The sequence below is a fragment of the Oncorhynchus kisutch genome, linkage group LG30, assembly GCF_002021735.2.
Source record: "Oncorhynchus kisutch isolate 150728-3 linkage group LG30, Okis_V2, whole genome shotgun sequence".
NCBI lineage: Eukaryota > Metazoa > Chordata > Actinopteri > Salmoniformes > Salmonidae > Oncorhynchus > Oncorhynchus kisutch.
The window spans coordinates 43,709,160-43,734,605 of NC_034203.2; the positions used below are offsets into that span (position 1 = coordinate 43,709,160).

Sequence of the window (25,446 nt, forward strand, 5' to 3'; positions counted from 1 at the left end):
CCCATTGCGTTATTATAGCGTTGTTACGCATCAGTGTCTCCACCTCTCTCCCTCCGTTTCTCTCCATATGACAATATGATATCTGAAGAATAAATGATGCGACTCCTGACGCCTGCTGTAACCAAGGACCTCTGGCCAGTCTTGACTGACAGTTTATGGGCGGGATTGAAGACAACTTTCCAGCCCGTGATTCGCTAAACTGAACATTTTCCAACTGTCAGTTTCCTGCTGCCGTACCCCCCCCCCCCCCCTCCCACGCCCGGCTCTCGTGGAATCGAATGGTCTCCGTTTTTTTCCTAAAAGCCCAAACACCTTCAGTCTAAGGGCTGGGGCTGAGGGAGAGAGGAGCAGGAGGGCCCAGTTAGGCTCTAAAGAAAAAACAGTACCGTTTTGCACTTATGGCGTTGATGTAGTAACTGAAATTACAACAACAACTGTGTCCTTTTTCTGTTTTCGTGGAAGGAAAAGGACCTACATTTTGTACTGAAAAGTCGCCCGTTTTTTTTTCTTTAGGAGCTTTGAGTAGCTGAGTGAGTGACAATGGAGATGAAAAGATGGTCCACAAGGTGGAAAACGAAAAGGTGGCTGTGGGACCCCACTCTAACCACCATCGTCACTATCACTTTCCTTCTGCAAGCCGTCAATGTTAAAGCAGGTAAGGAACTATCGTTGGAGAACGCGTTTCTGAACCGTTCACATGGCAAACTCTCCCTGGGGTGTTTCTTGGGGACAGACAGGGGCATCCTTGCCCCCCCCCCCCCCCCCCAAGGTTTGACTTATCAAGTGATGAGAGCGCATCTATAGGGCCATTTCCACAATCACTGCGCTGTGCTTCTGAGGTTGACAGCCAACTGAAAGAAAAAGTGAGCTAACTAATATCATGACACTGTCTAAAATGCATGACTTATGTGTCACCACGTGCGTATCCATGATCGAATATAAGAATGTTCCAAATAATGCCAATGCCACCCATTTCCGTTATCCTGTTATCCTTAACCTAAATAGCGATTTGAAATTCACCAGGTAGGCTACTTCCAAGCCTTTTCCATCCCGTCCGCGGTAAACCCCAGCAGCATTCATACAGGTGGTGTCGTCTCCTCTCCAGATCGCAGCGTGATTCCCCCAAAAAATAACGTCTCGCCCGCGGTTCTGTACGTGTCATGCTGTTGTGGTAGTACACTACGCAACTAAAAGTGCGCCCAGGACGCTCTCCGGCGAACGTTTTAAAAGGTTTAGCCAGACAACTAGGCTTTCTTTGCCCCTGTGGTCCGCTAGGTGTGTGTGGACACGGCTATCGGGAGAAGGATTCCATATATGGTTGAGGTAGCATTCTCACACCTTGGCTATAAAATCGTGTAGCCACTGGAGAGCTGCGCGTTTTGGGTTGTTGTGATAGGTAACGTCAGAGTATTGATATGGCTATCCCAGCTATCTTCAATGGAACCGCGTAATAGGGAAGGCAACGACTTTTTACGCGTGAGTTTAGAGAGTTTGGCTGATTGTACAGCAGCCATAGGTGCTCGGTTGTTTATTAAAACTGAGACTAAGGTAGGATAACCTTCCACACATTAATTATTAAGTGGAACTATATGCTGGTTTTGAAACGTCATATCAATTGATGTTACACAATAATGATCTGACCGTTATGGCTAATAAGATGTTTATACATTTTAACTGCTCTCTTCCAAACTATTGACATATGTCAATAATAATCTATGCCACCGTGACATCCCCGATGTGCGTTTAGCATTCTTTAGCAGTTCAGCCATTTTGCCTATTCTTTGGGGGTATTTTCCTATTTGGTTTCAGAATATTTTTAAATGATTCATAGACTCTCAACACAAACGGTATGAGGCACTGTTGTTCCATAAGATACTATGCTGCTTGGGTATAGGTAGTACTGTAGCCCGTGAGGCGATGCTCTCTCTATAATGTGGGAGGGAAGACCATATAGTGACCAGCAGTAGGAAACAGTTTCTCCACTCTTCCCTGGTTACCACTAAGCCCAATAAGGGGCGTTGATGGAAAGAGTCCCCCCCCCCCTCTTCACCCCCTTTAAATTAGCCTATATCTGGATCAAGATGATTGCTTATTTCTCTTGATTGTGGCTATTATGACATTCATATATGGTGTGTTTCTGATGTTATATATGTGTTGATTCTGTTGTCTTTACTTTGATATTGTGAGCTAAGGTAGCAAGTCAATATCAAGAGCAGAACCATGGATAAATGATTTAGATGAGAGAGTGCAAAGTATTTTAATAATAATATAATTATTTTATATTGTGATTTTCGTTACAAGTAGAATCTCAAAGTCTCTTTAAAAACAAAATAAACCAAAAAAACTATTTAATAAAACAAATGTAGCGATCTGGCAGAGGAGAGAACTCTCCATCAACGCCCCTTATTGGGCTTAGTGGTAACCAGGGTAGAGTGGAGACTCATTGGGCTTAGTGGTAACCAGGGTAGAGTGGAGACTCATTGGGCTTAGTGGTAACCAGGGCAGAGTGGAGAGTTATTGGGCTTAGTGGTAACCAGGGCAGAGTGGAGAGTTATTGGGCTTAGTGGTAACCAGGGCAGAGTGGAGAGTTATTGGGCTTAGTGGTAACCAGGGTAGAGTGGAGAGTTATTGGGTTTAGTGGTAACCAGGGTAGAGTGGAGAGTTATTGGGCTTAGTGGTAACCAGGGTAGAGTGGAGAGTTATTGGGTTTAGTGGTAACCAGGGTAGAGTGGAGACTCATTGGGCTTAGTGGTAACCAGGGTAGAGTGGAGAGTTATTGGGCTTAGTGGTAACCAGGGTAGAGTGGAGAGTTATTGGGCTTAGTGGTAACCAGGGTAGAGTGGAGAGTTATTGGGCTTAGTGGTAACCAGGGTAGAGTGGAGACTTATTGGGTTTAGTGGTAACCAGGGTAGAGTGGAGAGTTATTGGGCTTAGTGGTAACCAGGGTAGAGTGGAGAGTTATTGGGCTTAGTGGTAACCAGGGTAGAGTGGAGACTCATTGGGCTTAGTGGTAACCAGGGTAGAGTGGAGAGTTATTGGGCTTAGTGGTAACCAGGGCAGAGTGGAGAGTTATTGGGCTTAGTGGTAACCAGGGCAGAGTGGAGAGTTATTGGGCTTAGTGGTAACCAGGGTAGAGTGGAGAGTTATTGGGTTTAGTGGTAACCAGGGTAGAGTGGAGAGTTATTGGGCTTAGTGGTAACCAGGGTAGAGTGGAGAGTTATTGGGTTTAGTGGTAACCAGGGTAGAGTGGAGACTCATTGGGCTTAGTGGTAACCAGGGTAGAGTGGAGAGTTATTGGGCTTAGTGGTAACCAGGGTAGAGTGGAGAGTTATTGGGCTTAGTGGTAACCAGGGTAGAGTGGAGAGTTATTGGGTTTAGTGGTAACCAGGGTAGAGTGGAGACTCATTGGGCTTAGTGGTAACCAGGGTAGAGTGGAGACTCATTGGGCTTAGTGGTAACCAGGGTAGAGTGGAGAGTTATTGGGCTTAGTGGTAACCAGGGTAGAGTGGAGACTTATTGGGCTTAGTGGTAACCAGGGTAGAGTGGAGAGTTATTGGGTTTAGTGGTAACCAGGGTAGAGTGGAGTGTTATTGGGTTTAGTGGTAACCAGGGTAGAGTGGAGAGTTATTGGGTTTAGTGGTAACCAGGGTAGAGTGGAGAGTTATTGGGTTTAGTGGTAACCAGGGTAGAGTGGAGACTCATTGGGCTTAGTGGTTACCAGGGCAGAATGGAGAAACTGTGTTTCCTACTGCTGACCACTATATAGTCTTCACTTCCCACAGTTCCTGAATGATGGTCGATCACAGCTTTAGATTATAGGCAGTTCTGAAGGTTAGTATCTTATGAGGAAGGAGGTTTAAACATCTGACAGACAAGTCACAGATCTCTTCATCGGGCACCTCATCGTCATCGATGTTTACAGCTCCTCTTCCTCCTCCTCCTCCTCCTCCTCCTCCTCCTCCTCCTCCTCCTCCTCCTCCTCCTCCGTAGGTAGGCTGGATCACCCACTACTGAACTGTAGCACCCACCTGGGTGATGATTCGTGGGACTGTAAAAGCCCCTTTACAAAGCGAGCCATCTTGGGTGAGATGTCAGTCTGTGAGCTGTCAGCTGATCTATGAATTGGTGCCCCCAACTTCCACGACCCAGACTGCTTTTCTTTATGTCTGGAGAGTTTCAGTGTTTGGAGTGTCCTGTCCACCCACCCCTCCCTCTAATCCTCCACCCACCCACCCCTCCCCCTAAACCTCCACCCACCCCTCCCCCTAAAACTTCACCTGCCCACGCCATCCCCCTAAACCTCTCCCCGCCCCTCACACTAATCCTCACCCGTTGCTCCCCCTAAATCTCCACCCATCCACCCATCCACCTCTCCCCCTAAACCTCCACTCTTCCCTCCCCCTTAACCTCCACCCCTCCCTGTTGACCTCCACCTATACCTCCACCTCCACCTGCCCCTCCCCCTAAACCTCCACCCACCCACCCCTCCCACTAAACCTCCACCCAACCACCCCTCCCCCTAAACCTCCACCCACCCACCCCTCCCCCTAAAACTCCACCCACCCCACCCCGCCCCTCCCCCTAAACCTCCACCCACCCCTCACAATCCCATTTGACATTATTCCAGATAGCCTGTTGAACTAGATGCCCATCCATAATGGAATATCTCACTACCACACAGGCATGGCTTGCCCTTCATCGCCCATCTCTCCTCCTCCTCCTCCTCCTCTGTGTGATGTTTAAACAGACCAGAATTGCATGATGTGACTAGCAAACATGTACAGGCTTTCCAGGACACTGTAATTGTCACTTATGCTGCCAACTCTGGATAGATGGTGGTGACAAGAAACAGCACAGAGACATATAGCCTACACCCCAACACGTTAGATACACCAACCCAAAGAGCCCAACAAGCCACAGAGCCTAAAGGCCAACAAGCCACAGAGCCTAAAGGCCAACAAGCCACAGAGCCTAAAGGCCAAAAAGCCACAGAGCCTAAAGGCCAACAAGCCACAGAGCCTAAAGGCCAAAAAGCCACAGAGCCTAAAGGCCAACAAGCCACAGAGCCTAAAGGCCAACAAGCCACAGAGCCTAAAGGCTAAAAAGCCACAGAGCCTAAAGGCCAACAAGCCACAGAGCCTAAAGGCCAACAAGCCACAGAGCCTAAAGCCCAAAATGTAGGAATTTAGAAGTTAATCACAAAAGGTAGAGAGCACCCCTCTTTTGTAGGAAAGCATCGTGGAAAAGAGTATGTACTATAGATGCTTCCAGAATGTGCTTTAATTCCGTTTTGTTTTAATACCGTAAAGAGGAGACATTACCTTTATGGCTTCATCCAAATGGTATTTTAACCCTGAGCAATCCAAAACATTTGAAAGTGTCCCAAAGAAACAACCGAAGACAAGAGTCAATGGTTTTCCCCCTTCTGTTCGGGTTAGTTTGAGAGCTGTGTTGCTGCTGTGGTAAACAGCAGGGTAGCGATCTGGCAGAGATCATCATACAAGGTAAGCTTGTATCAAACGTCTCAGAGACCAGATGTGTCTTTCAAATGGCATGCTATTCCCTAGAGCTGTGGTCAAAAGTAACCTTATTATATCGGGAATTGGGTGCTAATTTGGGACTCAGACAGACAGTTAATCAAGACGGCCTGACGGGAGACAGGCAGGTAGAGGACTGGCGTTCAGAGGTGTGAGAATTGTTAGTTTAGACAAGACAACATGTCTATGACGAGATGTTCTAGTGAATATCCTATAACTGCTATGGGGACTGGGACTTGTAACACTGTAGACAAATCTCTTCTTTAAAAAAAAAACTTCTATAGTGTCTGTTCTTTATCATTATATAGAATGTGGTTTAGAATTCTATATAAGGGGTTGGAATGATAGATAGCGATGGCTGTATTCAAGATGTCTCAAACTAGTCACACTTAGGTTTCTACCACCTCCTCTGAAAGATGTGCTGCTTTTCAAAGGCCCTGCATGTTTTTTTTTTTTACTGAGGCTTTAATGGTTTTGGGATATTGCCTGTTCTTTTTTTTTTTTGGAGCGCTTCTGTGTGGAGGTGGTTTGGAAGGAAAGGAGGAAGACGAAGGGGAGGCAATTCCAGGCCAACTCAACACATCTGGAATAAATAAGGCCTGGAGGCATGCAGGACTGCAGCAGCTCACAGAGAGGTCTTTGGTCCAGCATCATTCTTTTCTTTTTTCTTTTCTTCAGTTGCACAACTGAACGCATTCAACCGAAATGTGTGTTCCGCATTTAACCCAACCCCTCTGAGGGGTGAAGGGGGGGGGGGGGAGTGTTTGGGAGTTAACTGCCTTGCTCAAGGGCAAAACAACAGATTTTTTTTAGCTTGCCCGGCTCGGGGATTCGAACCAGCGACCTTTCGGTTGGTTACTGGCCCAACTGCCGCCCCATTAGCTCAGTACTTGGGACAATACAGACAAGCCGGAGAGAGACTACTTTGGGGTTTTATGGGATATTTTCTCAAAGGGAGAGAATTTTAACTTCTTATGAAGTTACCTCGTAAATGGACTTTTATTTGTTCTGTGGGTTAAAGTATGGTGACTACTGTAGGAGTCTGTTTGTGGGTTAAAGTACAGTGACTACTGTAGGAGTCTGTTTGTGGGTTAAAGTATGGTGACTACTGTAGGAGTCTGTTTGTGGGTTAAAGTACAGTGACTACTGTAGGAGTCTGTTTGTGGGTTAAAGTATGGTGACTACTGTAGGAGTCTGTTTGTGGGTTAAAGTACAGTGACTACTGTAGGAGTCTGTTTGTGGGTTAAAGTATGGTGACTACTGTAGGAGTCTGTTTGTGGGTTAAAGTATGGTGACTACTGTAGGAGTCTGTTTGTGGGTTAAAGTACAGTGACTACTGTAGGAGTCTGTTTGTGGGTTAAAGTACAGTGACTACTGTAGGAGTCTGTTTGTGGGTTAAAGTACGGTGACTACTGTAGGAGTCTGTTTGTGGGTTAAAGTACGGTGACTACTGTAGGAGTCTGTTTGTGGGTTAAAGTATGGTGACTACTGTAGGAGTCCGTTTGTGGGTTAAAGTATGGTGACTACTGTAGGAGTCTGTTTGTGGGTTAAAGTATGGTGACTACTGTAGGAGTCTGTTTGTGGGTTAAAGTATGGTGACTACTGTAGGAGTCTGTTTGTGGGTTAAAGTACAGTGACTACTGTAGGAGTCTGTTTGTGGGTTAAAGTATGGTGACTACTGTAGGAGTCTGTTTGTGGGTTAAAGTATGGTGACTACTGTAGGAGTCTGTTTGTGGGTTAAAGTACAGTGACTACTGTAGGAGTATGTTTGTGGGTTAAAGTATGGTGACTACTGTAGGAGTCTGTTTGTGGGTTAAAGTACAGTGACTACTGTAGGAGTCTGTTTGTGGGTTAAAGTACGGTGACTACTGTAGGAGTCTGTTTGTGGGTTAAAGTACAGTGACTACTGTAGGAGTCTGTTTGTGGGTTAAAGTACAGTGACTACTGTAGGAGTCTGTTTGTGGGTTAAAGTGTGGTGACTACTGTAGGAGTCTGTTTGTGGGTTAAAGTATGGTGACTACTGTAGGAGTCTGTTTGTGGGTTAAAGTATGGTGACTACTGTAGGAGTCTGTTTGTGGGTTAAATTATGGTGACTACTGTAGGAGTCTGTTTGTGGGTTAAAGTACAGTGACTACTGTAGGAGTCTGTTTGTGGGTTAAAGTACAGTGACTACTGTAGGAGTCTGTTTGTGGGTTAAAGTATGGTGACTACTGTAGGAGTCTGTTTGTGGGTTAAAGTACAGTGACTACTGTAGGAGTCTGTTTGTGGGTTAAAGTACAGTGACTACTGTAGGAGTCTGTTTGTGGGTTAAAGTATGGTGACTACTGTAGGAGTCTGTTTGTGGGTTAAAGTATGGTGACTACTGTAGGAGTCTGTTTGTGGGTTAAAGTACAGTGACTACTGTAGGAGTCTGTTTGTGGGTTAAAGTACAGTGACTACTGTAGGAGTCTGTTTGTGGGTTAAAGTATGGTGACTACTGTAGGAGTCTGTTTGTGGGTTAAAGTACAGTGACTACTGTAGGAGTCTGTTTGTGGGTTAAAGTACAGTGACTACTGTAGGAGTCTGTTTGTGGGTTAAAGTACAGTGACTACTGTAGGAGTCTGTTTGTGGGTTAAAGTACAGTGACTACTGTAGGAGTCTGTTTGTGGGTTAAAGTATGGTGACTACTGTAGGAGTCTGTTTGTGGGTTAAAGTACAGTGACTACTGTAGGAGTCTGTTTGTGGGTTAAAGTACAGTGACTACTGTAGGAGTCTGTTTGTGGGTTAAAGTATGGTGACTACTGTAGGAGTCTGTTTGTGGGTTAAAGTATGGTGACTACTGTAGGAGTCTGTTTGTGGGTTAAAGTACAGTGACTACTGTAGGAGTCTGTTTGTGGGTTAAAGTACAGTGACTACTGTAGGAGTCTGTTTGTGGGTTAAAGTATGGTGACTACTGTAGGAGTCTGTTTGTGGGTTAAAGTACAGTGACTACTGTAGGAGTCTGTTTGTGGGTTAAAGTACAGTGACTACTGTAGGAGTCTGTTTGTGGGTTAAAGTATGGTGACTACTGTAGGAGTCTGTTTGTGGGTTGATCTGGTGTTGCTGGGGGGGTTGAGAGAAAAAGAGACATAGAGAACAGGGAGAAAGAGAGAGAGAGACAGAGAGAGAGAAGTAGAGAGACAGAGAGGCAGAGAGAGAGAGCAAGAGAGAGAAAGTGAGAGAAAGAGAGAATGGAAGAGGGAGAGATAGAGACGTGTGGCTATAACAAGTGGTGCAAGGCCTCCTAATGTGTTCAGCAAGTTGACTAGCACCGCCCCCCTAGGACCCCCACCTGGCCACCAAGCAGGAACAGGAAACGGCAACATCAGCACATCCTTTCAACACAGGCCAGATGTTGCTAGGGAGATGATGAAATTATAATATGATGAAAATTGTAGACAGTGATATTCTTCTTTTTTTTGGGTGATAAAAATGCATTGTTTTTTTGTTGTTGTTGTTAACACCTCTGAACAGGTGTGGGGGAAATGGTCTTCGAGAAATGTCTGTCCAGTAAGAATCATTCTCATCTCGGCTTCTGTTCAAACGACTGTCTTTCTAACCAGACAACTCCCCTTTGATGTAGAGAGAGGTTCTTTACAGCGGTTCAAATCCGTAGGCTGTAGAGAGTTTACATGGTTCATCACTGCTTGAATCTGAAAGGGGAATTAGAATGTCTTCTAGAACAGAATGATTGCTAGAATAATAGAATTGAATGACTTCTAGAATAGTTATTTAATTTCTATACTTCTTCCATCCGTAGAGTCTGTTATTCCTGCGTCAGCGCATTTTTGGCCTAGTCTCCAATGGTTTCATTGTATGGTTGTCTTAAGAGTGACTCAGAGATACATCAGGGCTTTATAACAAAGGCTTCATTATTAAGCCCTGTAATACACTTTTCCCACAGAGAGAAAGGGAGGGAGGTAGAGCCGAGTTGGATCAGACCATCTTCCTGTTACTTTGTCAATGAATCCAACACTCGGAGAGCCCCATCAGACTGTGAATTCAATTCCCTTCTATTTAAATCAAATCAAATCAAAAATCTAATCAAATTTATTTATAAAGCCGTTCTTAAATCAGCTGATATCTCAAAGTGCTGTACAGAAACCCAGCCTAAAACCCCAAACAGCAACCAACAATGGTTGTAGAGTGTGCAACAGATCAGCACCTCAGGAGTAAATGTCAGTTGGCTTTTCACAGCCGATCATTGAGTATCTCTGCCACTCCTGCTGTCTCTAGAGAGTTGAAAACAGCAGGTCTGGGACAGGTAGCACGTCCGGTGAACCTATTTCTATGTCTTTCTACCTACAAAGACTGTGGTCAAATTTATAACAGTTCTACTGTCAATGGATCAAACACTCTGAGATTAACCCTGTTTTGTCATCATCACTAAAGTTTCAGTCAGAATATTGCATATCAAATTCCTTCTTTGAGTGAGATTTGGGACCAAACCATTAGACCTATTCTTCCACTGTCAATGGATCCCCCCCAAAATTAGCATTTTTTTACCCCCTTTGCGTGGTATCCAATTGTTACTATCTTGGCTCATTGCTACAACTCCTGAAATGGGAGAGACGAAGGTCAAAAGCCACGCTTCCTCCGAAACACAACCCAACCAAGCCACACTGCTTCTTAACACAGCGTGCATCCAACCCGGAAGCCAGCCGCACCAATGTGTCAGAGGAAACACAAAACTGGTTAGCGTGCACTGCGCCTAGCACAGGAGTCACTAGTGCGCGATGAGACAAGGACATGCCTACCGGGCAAACCCTCCCCTAACCTGGACAATGCGTCACCCTGTAGGACACCCAATCACAGCCAGATGTGATACAGCCTGATTTGAACCAGGAACTGTAGTGACACCTCTTGTACTGAGATGCAGCGTCTTAGATCACTGCACCACTTAGGACCTTAACAAGGTCGCAGCCGGCTGCAACAAAGCCTGGGCCCGATACCCAGGCTCTCCGGTGGCACACTGCGATGCAGTGCCCTAGACCACTGCGCCACCCGGGAGGCCCCAATGGAACCAATTTGACTGAGAATGCTGTTGATAATCATCATTAAACCAGTGAGCTATGAATTCTTGTCCTAATAGTTTTATCTACGTTCTTTTTGGAGACACAGGTTTTAAATGAGGGCACCATTTGGTACGCAGTTAGCTTGGTTTCCGTCTCTGTTTAACTATTACATTCCAGTCCTTGCCACTCCTGTAATTTGCCAAAGATAGATCTAATTTTGACCAGAGCCCATTTCTACATATATATATTTTTTCTCTCTCTCCCGAAAGGCCAATCCTCACCATTGGTTTGCGTGGCCATAGAGCTCTATTTTCACGTCATGTGACCACAGCACCGCCTGGAGTTAAACGCTACATGGCGTTGGCACTTGGATTGGAACCGATGCTGTGGTAACATGACATTAAGATACAGAGGTCTTTGGTCACGCACACCAGCGGTGGGAACAATGCATATGCTGAAAATACCTCATCCTTACTGTACAATACAGTGGGGAAGCTTTGGCGGTATGTTGCTTCCACTGGTTCTAGAGCACTTTGTTAAAGGTCCTAAGTGGTGCAGTGGTCTAAGATGCTGAATCTCAATACAAGAGGTGTCACTACAGTTCCTGTGTCACATCTGACTGTGATTGGGAGTCCTACAGGGCAGCGCTCAATTGTCCCAACGTTGTCTGGGGTAGGCCAGTTAAGAACAAATAAGAGTTTGTTCTTAACTGGCTTGCCTTGTTTAATATGTTTTTATTTTTATTTTTGAAAGGTCAACGGCATCATGAACTTTACGAAGTACCAGGACATTTGAACCCAAAACCTGGTTGCCTCTGCCATTAGACACTTGGCCACAAGAGGATCATCAAGCAATAACCCCAAAATCAACAAAGAAATGGTTGACCACAAAATCAACATTTTACAATGGCCATCTCAGTCTCTGGACTTGAACCCCATTAAAAACCTGTGGTTTGAATTGAAGAGGGCCAGTCAATAAGAACAGACGAAGGAAATCAAGGATCTGGAAAGATTCTGTATGGGGGAACGGTCTAAAATCCCTCCCAATGTGTTCTCCAATCTCATAAAACATTTTAGAAAAAGAGTCAGTGTTGTTATCCTCGCAAGTGGAGGGTATTGAAAACAGGAATTCCAATCATTTCCATCTTTTTGAGATCTTTTTTCTCTGAGCAATTGTTTTAGTATTAAATTACACAATTGTTCAAATTTTACATAGAAAATGATCTATTTTATATCGTCTTTTTTGGGGTGACATAAAGGGCGGACTGGGACCAGATATCGGCCAGGGAATTTCTAACACACCGGCCCATTATTTCCACATGTGCCTCCCCCTTATTAGCTAAATAATGATACTTTCACAATTTAGACTGGGTCTTATAAGATAAGAGGTTCAGAGACACTGTGCGTCCCAAATGGCATCCTATTCCATATTTAGTCTACTACTTTTAGCCAGGGCTCCGGTCAATTGTAGTGCACTATATAGAGAATAGGGTCCCATAGGGCTCTGGTCTAAAGTAGTGCACTATATAGGGAATAGGGTCCCATAGGGCTCTGGTCTAAAGTAGTGCACTATATAGGGAGTAGGGTTCCATAGGGCTCTGGTCTAAAGTAGTGCACTATATAGGGAATAGGGTCCCATAGGGCTCTGGTCTAAAGTAGTGCACTATATAGGGAATAGGGTCCCATAGGGCTCTGGTCTAAAGTAGTGCACTATATAGGGAATAGGGTGCCATTTGGGACATACACTTCTTATGTGATGTAGATTCTGTTAGGTCCTAGGTCGACTCTTCTCTCGGTATGGGTGGCACGTTCTCTACATCTTGTGCGGTTTTAGCAAACTGACAAGATCTTAGCTAATGGCTAGCGTTTTGTGGATGTCCACGTCAGCGTTCGCCCTAGAGGGGACATGTGATACCACCCAAGCTCACCCAAACCAATACACAAACTCAGTGTGATGTCACTCACCGCCAGGAACAAACCGGTAGCGTCGAAAGGCTTACTTTAAAAGGCTTTGAGTGGACTGGCCTCAGATGTTACAGTACATACCTGAACTATGTATCGCCTCACCTTTAACCTTTCAGTAGCAACTCACTGTTTGTTTAGGGACACGTAGACAGCTCTATATACAGTATGGGCTTCTGTAGTAAAGGATCCGCGGAAATCACCTGAGGAACTGGGACGTTGTCAACGACTGTGTCCCAAATTGGATCCTATTCCCTATATAGTGCACCACTTTAGACCAGAGCCCTATGGGACCCTATTCCCTATATAGTACACTACTTTAGACCAGAGCCCTATGGGACCCTATTCCCTATATAGTACACTACTTTAGACCAGAGCCCTATGGAACCCTATTCCCTATATAGTGCACTACTTTAGACCAGAGCCCTATGGGACCCTATTCCCTATATAGTACACTACTTTAGACCAGAGCCCTATGGAACCCTATTCCCTATATAGTTCACTACTTTAGACCAGAGCCCTATGGAACCCTATTCCCTATATAGTACACTACTTTAGACCAGAGCCCTATGGGACCCTATTCCCAAATAGTACACTACTTTAGACCAGAGCCCTATGGGACCCTATTCCCTATATAGTGCACTACTTTAGACCAGAGTCCTATGGAACCCTATTCCCTATATAGTTCACTACTTTAGACCAGAGCCCTATGGAACCCTATTCCCTATATAGTACACTACTTTAGACCAGAGCCCTATGGGACCCTATTCCCTATATAGTACACTACTTTAGACCAGAGCCCTATGGAACCCTATTCCCTATATAGTGCACTACTTTAGACCAGAGCCCTATGGCACCGTATTCCCTATATAGTGCACTACTTTAGACCAGAGCCCTATGGAACCCTATTCCCTATATAGCACACTACTTTAGACCAGAGCCCTATGGGACCCTATTCCCTATATAGTGCACTACTTTAGGCCAGAGCCCTATGGTGCACTACATAGGGATTAGGGTTCCATTTTGGATGTTATCAATGTGTTAATGAAGTGAAGAGACCTCCTGTGTGTATGGCTCCTTTAAAACTTAGTCCTGCTATTAGGCTGCTTTACATTCCTCATAATCATACTGTATATCTATTAGACCCTTTACATTCCCCATAATCATACTGTATATCTCTATGACCCTTTACATTCCCCATAATCATACTGTATATCTATTAGACCCTTTACATTCCCCATAATCATACTGTATATCTCTATGATCTTTTACATTCCCCATAATCATACTGTATATCTATTAGGCTGCTTTACATTGCCCATAATCATACTGTATATCTATTTGACCCTCAGGGGAGGGTGGGATATATAAGAGAGTACCTCTTGTCTTTGCATCCAGTCAGTTTTTTCTAATTGAGAGAGAGAGAGAGAGAGAGAGAGAGAGAGAGGGGAAGAGAGAGAAGAAGAGAGAGATAGAGAGAGAGAGAGAGAGAGAGGGAGAGAGACAGAGAGAGAGAGAGGGAGAGAGACAGAGAGAGAGAGAGAGAGAGAGAGAGAGGTGAAGGAGGAAGGCCATCTGGTAAACACCTCACCAGGAGGACGAGGTCAGTATCTGGGTGAGTGAAGGACGAACAGCAGTCCTTCAGTTCCATTAATAGAAAAGGTTCTCAGCAGTGTTAAACTGCCTGTAAAACCTCAACCTCACTATGCCAGACCCTCTCCAAAGTCCTAGTAATCAGCAACACTCTCTCTATCTATCTATTTTTCCCTCCCTCCCTCTCCCCCAGTCTCCCTCCCTCCCTTCCTCTCCCCCCACTCTCCCTACCTCCCTCTCTCTCCCCCCCAGTCTCCCCCCACTCTCCCTCCCTCCCTCTCTCTCCCCCCACTCTCCCTCCCTCTCTCTCCCCCCACTCTCCCTCCCTCCCTCTCTCTCCCCCCACTCTCCCTCCCTCCCCCCACTCTCCCTCCCTCCCTCTCTCTCCCCCCACTCTCCCTCCCTCCCTCTCTCTCCCCCCAGTCTCCCTCCCTCTCCCCCCACTCTCCCTCCCTCTCTCTACCCCCACTCTCCCTCCCTCCCCCTCTCTCCCCCAGTCTCTGACCAGCAGTACTGGATAGGGGGACCTATGAGACCCATTGACTGACCCCATACGTCTTTACTGCCCCACTGCGGAAGTTTCTTATAAAACCACTGTTGTTTTCACATGCCGTAAACTATGTAGGCTATAGGTGTGGTTAAACCTGTCAAAATCCCATCAGGTTTTCTTCAACTAAACATGTCTATTTGGGGTGGCAGGTAGCCTAGTGGTTAGAGTGTTGGGCCAGTAACCAGCAGGTAGCCTAGTGGTTAGAGTGTTGGGTCAGTAACCAGCAGGTAGCCTAGTGGTTAGAGTGTTGGACTAGTAACCAGCAGGTAGCCTAGTGGTTAGAGTGTTGGGTCAGTAACCAGCAGGTAGCCTAGTGGTTAGAGTGTTGGGTCAGTAACCAGCAGGCAGCCTAGTGGTTAGAGTGTTGGACAAGTAACCAGTAGGTAGCCTAGTGGTTAGAGCGTTGGACCAGTAACCAGCAGGCAGCCTAGTGGTTAGAGCGTTGGACCAGTAACCAGCAGGTAGCCTAATGGTTAGTGTTGGATCAGTAACCAGCAGGTAGCCTAGTGGTTAGAGTGTTGGGTCAGTAACCAGCAGGTAGCCTAGTGGTTAGAGTGTTGGACTAGTAACCAGCAGGTAGCCTAGTGGTTAGAGTGTTGGGCCAGTAACCAGCAGGTAGCCTAGTGGTTAGAGTGTTGGACTAGTAACCAGCAGGTATTCTAGTGGTTAGAGCGTTGGGTCAGTAACCAGCAGGTAGCCTAGTGGTTAGAGTGTTGGGTCAGTAACCAGCAGGTAGCCTAGTGGTTAGAGTGTTGGGTCAGTAACCAGCAGGTAGCCTAGTGGTTAGAGTGTTGGACTAGTAACCAGCAGGTAGCCTAGTGGTTAGTGTTGGGTCAGTAACCAGCAGGTAACCTAGTGGTTAGTGTTGGGTCAGTAACCAGCAGGTAGCCTAGTGGTTAGTGTTGGGTCAGTAACCAGCAGGTAACCTAGTGGTTAGTGTTGGGTCAGTAACCAGCAGGTAGCCTAGTGGTTAGTGTTGGGTCAGTAACCAGCAGGTAACCTAGTGGTTAGAGTGTTGGGTCAGTAACCAGCAGGTAGCCTAGTGGTTAGTGTTGGGTCAGTAACCAGCAGGTATTCTAGTGGTTAGAGTGTTGGGACGGCAGGTAGCCTAGTGGTTAGAGTGTTGGGTCAGTGCTAGATCAAATCACCCGAGCTGACAAGAACAAGGCATTTAACCCACTGTTCCTAGGCCATCATTGGAAATAAGAATTTGTTCTTAACTGACTGGTTAAATTAAACAATTTAAAAATTGAGTGTACCTGCTCTATAGTGATGACTCTGTGGTGTACCACAACCCATAGCATTACATGTAAGGGAATCTCTGTGCTTTCGCCCCCTGAGATTAAAGGGCAATTCAGCCACTTTTTCAACCTCATATTCATTATCAAATCAAATTCAAATCAAATGTATTTATATAGCCCTTCGTACATCAGCTGATATCTCAAAGTGCTGTACAGAAACCCAGCCTAAAACCCCAAACAGCAAGCAATGCAGGTGTAGAAGCAGGAAGGAAAAGGCTCCCTAGAAAGGCCAAAACCTAGGAAGAAACCTAGAGAGGAACCAGGCTATGTGGGGTGGCCAGTCCTCTTCTGGCTGTGCCGGGTGGAGATTATAACAGAACATGGCCAAGATGTTCAAATGTTCATAAATGACCAGCATAGTCAAATAATAATAATCAGAGGCAGAACAGTTGAAACTGGAGCAGCAGCATGACCAGGTGGACTGGGGACGGGCAAGGAGTCATCATGCCAGGTAGTCCTGAGGCATGGTCCTAGGGCTCAGGTCCTCCGAGAGAAAGAAAGAGAGAAAGGGAGAATTAGAGAGAGCATACTTAAATTCACACAGGACACCAGATAAGACAGGAGAAGTACTCCAGATATAACAAACTGACCCTAGCCCCCCGACACATAAACTACTGCAGCATAAATACTGGAGGCTGAGACAGGGGGGGGGGGGGTCAGGAGACACTGTGTCCCAATCCGATGATACCCCCTGGACAGGGCCAAACAGGAAGGATATAACCCCACCCACTTTGCCAAAGCACAGCCCCCACACCACTAGAGGGATATCTTCAACCACCAACACAAAGATCTCCGCCACGGCACAACCCAAGGGGGGGGGGGGACGCCAGCACCAAGGACCAAGGACCTCCATGTGTGAAAACAATGCAATTCTATGATCAGTGGTTAAAAAAAAAAGGGTGATTTTCAAAACCTGCAACGAGTTTCTAACCAGAAGGAGGGTATTTTCACCGCGAATCTCAGTGTTTGAAAATCACTGTTTTCATTTTTTTTTTTTTTTTTTGAAGATGATGTCATCGAGTAGAACATTTTTTCCTTTCTGTTTTTTTTGTTCTCCCTTTCTACATAGTAAATGCTCAGTTTTCACATACGTAGACACGGCTATGTTGCTGGAGAGGATGAAGTTGAAAAGTGGCGGAATTACCCTTTAAAGCTAGATCTACTATGTTAGATCAACGATATTTTCAAATATATTATCAAATCAAATCAAATGTTATTGGTCACATACTAGCTTTAGGGTCTTTTAGGGTCTTGTGTTTTTATAAAAAATTCCTACTCTATGTACTCAATCGACAAATACAATATATTTGTTATACTGCTACCATTTGAATAAATGTTTACGCTTCTCTATCGCCCTGTGGAAATACTAAACACTTGTCCCTCTCCTCTCTTCACAGCTGACCCAGTGGATGTACTCAAGGCTCTGGACTTCCACAGCTCTCCGGATGGCGTCCGTAAAGTCACGGGCTTCTGCACTCACCGTAGAGGATCTAAACCTGACATAGCCTTCCGCGTAGGAAAACAGGCGCAGATCAGCGCTCCCAGCATGCAACTCTTTCCAGGTGACCTAACTGCTCCCCCGTAGATCAGGGATGGGATGATACGTTTTATTTTTTACTATTGTGTGTTAGAATAGTAGAATACACAAGGTGCCATTTTAGAAATGTAGTTTTGCATCAGCAGTTTTTCTCTTGTTTTATCGGTCAATGTCAGCTAACAGTTTTTCTCTTGTTTTATCGGTCAATGTCAGCTAACAGTTTTTCTCTTGTTTTATCGGTCACTCAATGTCAGCTAACAGTTTTTCTCTTGTTTTATCGGTCAATGTCAGCTAACAGTTTTTCTCTTGTTTTATCGGTCAATGTCAGCTAACAGTTTTTCTCTTGTTTTATCGGTCAATGTCAGCTAACAGTTTTTCTCTTGTTTTATCGGTCAATGTCAGCTAACAGTTTTTCTCTTGTTTTATCGGTCAATGTCAGCTAACAGTTTTTCTCTTGTTTTATCGGTCAATGTCAGCTAACAGTTTTTCTCTTGTTTTATCGGTCAATGTCAGCTAACAGTTTTTCTCTTGTTTTATCGGTCAATGTCAGCTAACAGTTTTTCTCTTGTTTTATCGGTCAATGTCAGCTAACAGTTTTTCTCTTGTTTTATCGGTCAATGTCAGCTAACAGTTTTTCTCTTGTTTTATCGGTCAATGTCAGCTAACAGTTTTTCTCTTGTTTTATCGGTCAATGTCAGCTAACAGTTTTTCTCTTGTTTTATCGGTCAATGTCAGCTAACAGTTTTTCTCTTGTTTTATCGGTCAATGTCAGCTAACAGTTTTTCTCTTGTTTTATCGGTCAATGTCAGCTAACAGTTTTTCTCTTGTTTTATCGGTCAATGTCAGCTAACAGTTTTTCTCTTGTTTTATCGGTCAATGTCAGCTAACAGTTTTTCTCTTGTTTTATCGGTCAATGTCAGCTAACAGTTTTTCTCTTGTTTTATCGGTCAATGTCAGCTAACAGTTTTTCTCTTGTTTTATCGGTCAATGTCAGCTAACAGTTTTTCTCTTGTTTTATCGGTCAATGTCAGCTAACAGTTTTTCTCTTGTTTTATCGGTCAATGTCAGCTAACAGTTTTTCTCTTGTTTTATCGGTCAATGTCAGCTAACAGTTTTTCTCTTGTTTTATCGGTCAATGTCAGCTAACAGTTTTTCTCTTGTTTTATCGGTCAATGTCAGCTAACAGTTTTTCTCTTGTTTTATCGGTCAATGTCAGCTAACAGTTTTTCTCTTGTTTTATCGGTCAATGTCAGCTAACAGTTTTTCTCTTGTTTTATCGGTCAATGTCAGCTAACAGTTTTTCTCTTGTTTTATCGGTCAATGTCAGCTAACAGTTTTTCTCTTGTTTTATCGGTCAATGTCAGCTAACAGTTTTTCTCTTGTTTTATCGGTCAATGTCAGCTAACAGTTTTTCTCTTGTTTTATCGGTCAATGTCAGCTAACAGTTTTTCTCTTGTTTTATCGGTCAATGTCAGCTAACAGTTTTTCTCTTGTTTTATCGGTCAATGTCAGCTAACAGTTTTTCTCTTGTTTTATCGGTCAATGTCAGCTAACAGTTTTTCTCTTGTTTTATCGGTCAATGTCAGCTAACAGTTTTTCTCTTGTTTTATCGGTCAATGTCAGCTAACAGTTTTTCTCTTGTTTTATCGGTCAATGTCAGCTAACAGTTTTTCTCTTGTTTTATCGGTCAATGTCAGCTAACAGTTTTTCTCTTGTTTTATCGGTCAATGTCAGCTAACAGTTTTTCTCTTGTTTTATCGGTCAATGTCAGCTAACAGTTTTTCTCTTGTTTTATCGGTCAATGTCAGCTAACAGTTTTTCTCTTGTTTTATCGGTCAATGTCAGCTAACAGTTTTTCTCTTGTTTTATCGGTCAATGTCAGCTAACAGTTTTTCTCTTGTTTTATCGGTCAATGTCAGCTAACAGTTTTTCTCTTGTTTTATCGGTCAATGTCAGCTAACAGTTTTTCTCTTGTTTTATCGGTCAATGTCAGCTAACAGTTTTTCTCTTGTTTTATCGGTCAATGTCAGCTAACAGTTTTTCTCTTGTTTTATCGGTCAATGTCAGCTAACAGTTTTTCTCTTGTTTTATCGGTCAATGTCAGCTAACAGTTTTTCTCTTGTTTTATCGGTCAATGTCAGCTAACAGTTTTTCTCTTGTTTTATCGGTCAATGTCAGCTAACAGTTTTTTAGATTGGTAAGTTTGTGTAGTGGTCAGCTATCTAAAGTTGTAGTCTCACACACTCACACACACACACACACTCACACACACACACACACACACACACACACACACACACACACACACACACACACACTCACACACACTCACACACACACACACTCACACACACACACACACACTCACACACACACACACACTCACACACACGCACGCACGCCCGAACACGCACACACGCACACACACTCACACACACACACACACGCACACACACACTCACACACACGCACACACGCACACGCACTCACACACACACACACACACACACACACTCACACACACACACACACTCACACACACACACACACGCACACACACACTCACACACACGCACACACGCACACACATGCACGCACACACGCACGCACGCACACACGCACGCACGCACGCGCACACGCACACACGCACACGCACGAACACGCACACACGCACACGCATGAACACGCACACACGCACAAACACACCCACACACACACACACACACACACGCACACACACACACGCACACACACACACACGCACACACACACACACACACCATGAACACGTATTCACCACTCACTCTAGACCTCTTATTTCTCACACACAGAACAGGATTTATGCAGTGTGACATTTTGCTATATCGAGTTTGTCTCGTAAAGCGATGTTTTTTTCCCCACTAGTGCTTTGGGACCCCAGACTAGCGCTACGCATTTGGCAGGAAGTTAACGGGACGGGATTTCTTCTTCTTCGTCTCCTTTCTCACTGAAATCACACAGCACACTGAGTCATGGTGAGTGTCCCAAATGGCACCCTATTCCCTATGGGCCCTGGCGTCAAAAGTAGTGCACTACAATACATAGGGAATAGGGTACCATTTAGGACTGCCAGACTAGGAGGGAGACGAAGCAGAGGTATGGTGACCAGCACTGGTGGGGGCCTTGATGTGATAAACAATTTATTGTTTTAGGACAGAATCCATTTGGAGAGACAGAAAGCTCTTTCATGGTGTTTCCATAGTGGTACTATCCTAAACTGCTGACTGTGTACAAGTTCATACACAGTACTAAACAGGATTATAGGAGCGTGGTCGTTAGTTGCAATAGTACTTCTAACCTGTTGATGACAGATATATTCAGTGATATTTATCAGTGACATCCCTTCAAAATCAAATCACATTTTATTCATCACACAGTTTACATGCATGTGTAAAAGGTGAAATGCCCTTTGGTGTAATTGAGATATTTAATGTAGGAAAAGAGTACTGCAAATACCAAAGTATAGGGCCAATACCAGTGTCACCAGCAAAGCACCCCCATACAATCAAAACCAAAAATCTGAAATTTGAAATGACAGATTTCCACAGGTCAAATTTCAATTTCTTCAAGTCTCCTCTTCTTATTGGTGTTTTTTAATAGTGGTTTCTTTGCAGCAAGTCGACCATGAAGATATCATAGATCTCTATGTATCTCTATATGTTTCCCTCTGTCTCTATGTTTCTCTATGTTTCCTGTGGTGGTCCTCATGAGAACCAGTTTCATCATAGTGCTTGATGGTTTTTGCGACTGCACTTGAAGAAACTGACCTGATTCACACAGTATCCTCTGAACAGTTGATGTTGAGATGTGTCTGTTACTTGAACTCTGTGAAGCATTTATTTGGGCTGCAATTTCAGAGGCTGGTAACTCTAATGAACTTATCCTCTGCAGCAGAGGGAATTCTGGGTCTTCCTTTCCTGTGGTGGTCCTCATGAGAACCAGTTTCATCATAGTGCTTGATGGTTTTTGCGACTGCACTTGAAGAAACTTGAAATGTTTAGGATTGACTGACCTTCGTGTCTTAAAGTAATGACACCTGGGGCGGCAGGGTAGCCTAGTGGTTAGAGCGTTGGACTAGTAACCGGAAGGTTGCAAGTTCAAACCTCCGAGCTGACAAGTTACAAATCTGTTGTTCTGCCCCTGAACAGGCAGTTAACCCACTGTTCCTAGGCCATCATTGAAAATAAGAATTTGTTCTTAACTGACTTGCCTAGTTAATTAAAGGTAAAATATAAAACACAACTGATTGGCTCAAACACATTAAGAGGGAAAGAAATGCCATAAATTAACATTTTTGTATTATTTATTTATTTTACCAGGCAAGTCAGTTAAGAACAAATTCTTATTTTCAATAACAGCCTAGGAACAGGAACCCTAGGAACCCTGCCTGTTCAGGGGCAGAACGACAGATTTGTACCTTGTCGGCTCGGGGGTTTGAACTTGCAACCTTCCGGTTACGCTCTAACCACTAGGCTACCCTGCCGCCCGTTTAACAATGCACACCTGTTAATTGAAATGCATTCCAGGTGACTAACACATGAAGCTGGTTGAGAGAATGCCAAGAGTGTGCAAAGCTGTTATCAAGGAAAACAGTGTCTACTTTGAAGAATCTCAAATATAAAATATTTGGATTTGTTTAATACTTTTGGTTACTACATGATTCCATACAGTATGTGTTATTTCATCATTTTGATGTCTTCACTATTACTATTAGGATGTTTAAATATAGAAATAGAAATATAGAAAAACCCTTGAATGAATGAGTCCAATCTTTTGACTGGTACTATATATACAGGTTGAAGTCGAAAGTTTACATACACTTAGGTTGGAGTCATTAAAACTCGTTTTTTCAACCACTCCACAAATTTCTTGTTAACAAACTAAGTCCGTTATGACATCTACTTTGTGCATGGCACAAGTAATTTATCCAATAATTGTTTACAGGCAGATTATTTCACTTATAATTCACTGTATCACAATTCCAGTGGGTCAGAAGTTTACATACACTAAGTAGACTGGGCCTTTCAACAGCTTGGAAAATTCCAGAAAAATATGTCATGGCTTTAGAAGCATCTGATAGGCTAATTTACATCCTTTGAGTCAATTGGAGATTTATCTATGGATGTATTTCAAGGCCTACCTTCAAACTCAGTGCCTCTTTGCTTGACATCATGGGAAAATCAAAAGAAATCAGCCAAGGCCTCAGGAAAAAAATTGTAGACCTCCACAAGTCTGGTTCATCCATGGGAGCAATTTCCAAATGCCTGAGAAGGTACCACATTCATCTGTATAAACAATAGTATGCAAGTATAAACACCATGGGACTATGAAGCCGTCATACCACTCCTAGAGATGAACGTACTGTGGTGCGAAAAGTGCAAATCAAACCCAGAACAACAGCAAAGGACCTTGTGAAGATGCTGGAGGAAACAGGTACAAAAGTATCTGTATCCACAGTAAAACGAATCCTATATCAACATAACCTGAAAGGCCGCTTAACAAGGAAGAAGCCACTGCTCCAAAACCACCATATAAAAGCCAGACTACGGTTTGCAACTGCACATGGGGACAAAGATCATACTTTTTGGAGAAATGTCCTCTGGTCTGATGAAACAAAAATAGAACTGTTTGGCCATAATGACCATCATTATGCTTGGAGGAAATAGGGGGAGGCCGAAGAACACCATCCCAACCGTGAAGCACGGGGGTGGCAGCATCATGTTGTGGGGGTTCATTGCTGCAGGAGGGACTGGTGCACTTCACAAAATAGATGGCATCATGAGGGAGGAAAATTATGTCGACATATTGAAGCAGCATCTCAAGACATTAGTCAGGAAGTTAAAGCTTGGTCGCAAATGGGTCTTTCAAATGGACAATGTCCCCAAGCAAACTTCCAAATTTGTGGCAAAATGGCTTAAGGACAACAAAGTCAAGGTATTGGAGTGGCCATCACAAAGCCCTGGCCTCAATCCTATAGAAAATGTGTGGGCAGAACTGAAAAGGTGTGTGCGAGCTAGGAGGCCTACAAACCTGACTCAGTTACACCAGCTCTGTCAGGAGGAATGGGCCAAAAATCACTGAACTTATTTTGGGAAAGTTGTGAAAGGCTACCTGAAACGTTTGACCCAAGTTAAACAATTTAAAGGCAATGCTACCAAATACCTATTGAGTGTATGTAAACTTCTGACCCACTGGAAATGTGATGAATGAAATACAATCTGAAATAAATCATTCTCTGCACTATTATTCTGACATTTCAAATTCTTAGAATAAAGTGATAATCAGAACTGACCTAAGACAGGGCTTTTTTACTAGGATTAAATGTCCAGAATTGTGAAAAACTGAGTTTAAATGTAATTGGCTAAGGTGTATGTAAACTTCCGACTTCAACTGTATTTATTATACAGGATTCTTTGACATGGTTCGATGCCTTTGCCAGCTATAAAACAAAACGGCAGAAATATGTTGAAAACAACTACTGCAGCGTTTATTTAGCGATTTAATTGACAATTTTTATTCACAAATGCGAGTGAATACCACTAGTGCCAAAATCTAAAAGGGTGTTAATTTTAGGCCCTGCTCGTGTGCCCTCTTTCTGGTTGAAAAATATCGACAGTTTAAGATGCTAGTTGCCCCGTAATGGAAGGATACGGTACAATATACAACTTCACTAGGAACAGATGCTTGTTAAAGTCATTTTACCAGTGAGTGAGTGTTGGTTCTTTGTCAAATTGGCCAGACAGCAAAGGGGGAAAAAATCAAGGCAGAAAATAGCCGGAGATTACATTAACAATGAGATTTTCTGTGATTATTTGCCGAAAATATTTGCCTTTGAAGCCTTACTGGTATTAAAGACTGGAAATTTCTGTCAAATAGGATTGAATGGAATGGGTGGAGTGGAGTATCCCATGGGATTGGTAATGGTAGCATTCTGCCATAGAGCGCTCTGTCTGAGGAGAACATTTCAGCTATTATGACATCACCGGTAGCCAATTATTATTTTTTCGTCTTTAAACTCTATTAAAAGGGCTGTAGGTAGGAAGTAGGACCCCCCCCCCCTGTCTGAGATACCTGCTGCAGCCCTCATCCTCCACATGCAACACCTGTTCTGCCAGTCACATTATGTTAAAGGTCCCCAGAGCACACACATCCCTGGGTCGCTCCTCTTTTCAGTTCGCTGCAGCTAGCGACTGGAACGAGCTGCAACAAACACTCAAACTGGACAGTTTTATCTCCATCTCTTCATTCAAAGACTCAATCGTGGACACTCTTACTGACAGTTGTGGCTGCTTTGTGTGATGTATTGTTGTCTCTACTTTCTTGCTCTTTGTGCGGTTGTCTGTGCCTAATAATGTTTATACCATGTTTTGTGCTGCTACCATGTTTTCATGCTACCATGTTGTTGTTACCATTGTGTTGCTACCATGCTGTGCTGTCATTTGTTGCTGCCATGTTATGTTGTTGTCTTAGGTTTCTCTTTATGTAGTGTTGTCTCTCTTGTCGTGATGTGTGTAGTGTTCTTTATTTGTAATTTTTAACCCCAGCCCCCGTCCCCGCAGGAGGCCTTTCTGCCTGTTAGGTCGTCACCGTTGTTAGGTCGTCACCGTTGTTAGGTCGTCACCGTTGTTAGGTCGTCACCGTTGTTAGGTCGTCACCGTTGTTAGGTCGTCACCGTAAATAATAATTTGTTCTTATCTGACTTGCCTAGTTAAATAAAGGTTAAATAAAGGTCACATAAATTCTAAAATAAATATTGGATGGTTAAAAGAACTACATTTGTTAGGAATGTTATCTTTCACACTTCTTGTCAAATGTATGTGCGATTAGATCACTTCTGACTCTTTCAAGATTAGCCAACTGTTGTTATAAATTCTTAAAGTACCCGGCAACAAAGG

At 43.9% G+C, this 25,446-nt stretch overlaps 1 protein-coding gene across 1 annotated transcript in view; it reads left to right on the forward strand.

Annotated features, from left to right (window-relative positions):
- Nucleotides 1–313: 313 nt before the first annotated feature.
- Nucleotides 314–25,446, forward strand: part of LOC109881550 (collagen alpha-1(XI) chain-like) — a 203,276-nt gene continuing 178,143 nt past the window's right edge. The window contains 2 exon segments of the mRNA XM_031809883.1: nt 314–655; nt 17,373–17,537. Of these exon segments, the coding sequence (XP_031665743.1) occupies nt 541–655; nt 17,373–17,537 (280 nt within the window). The 5' untranslated portion in view covers nt 314–540.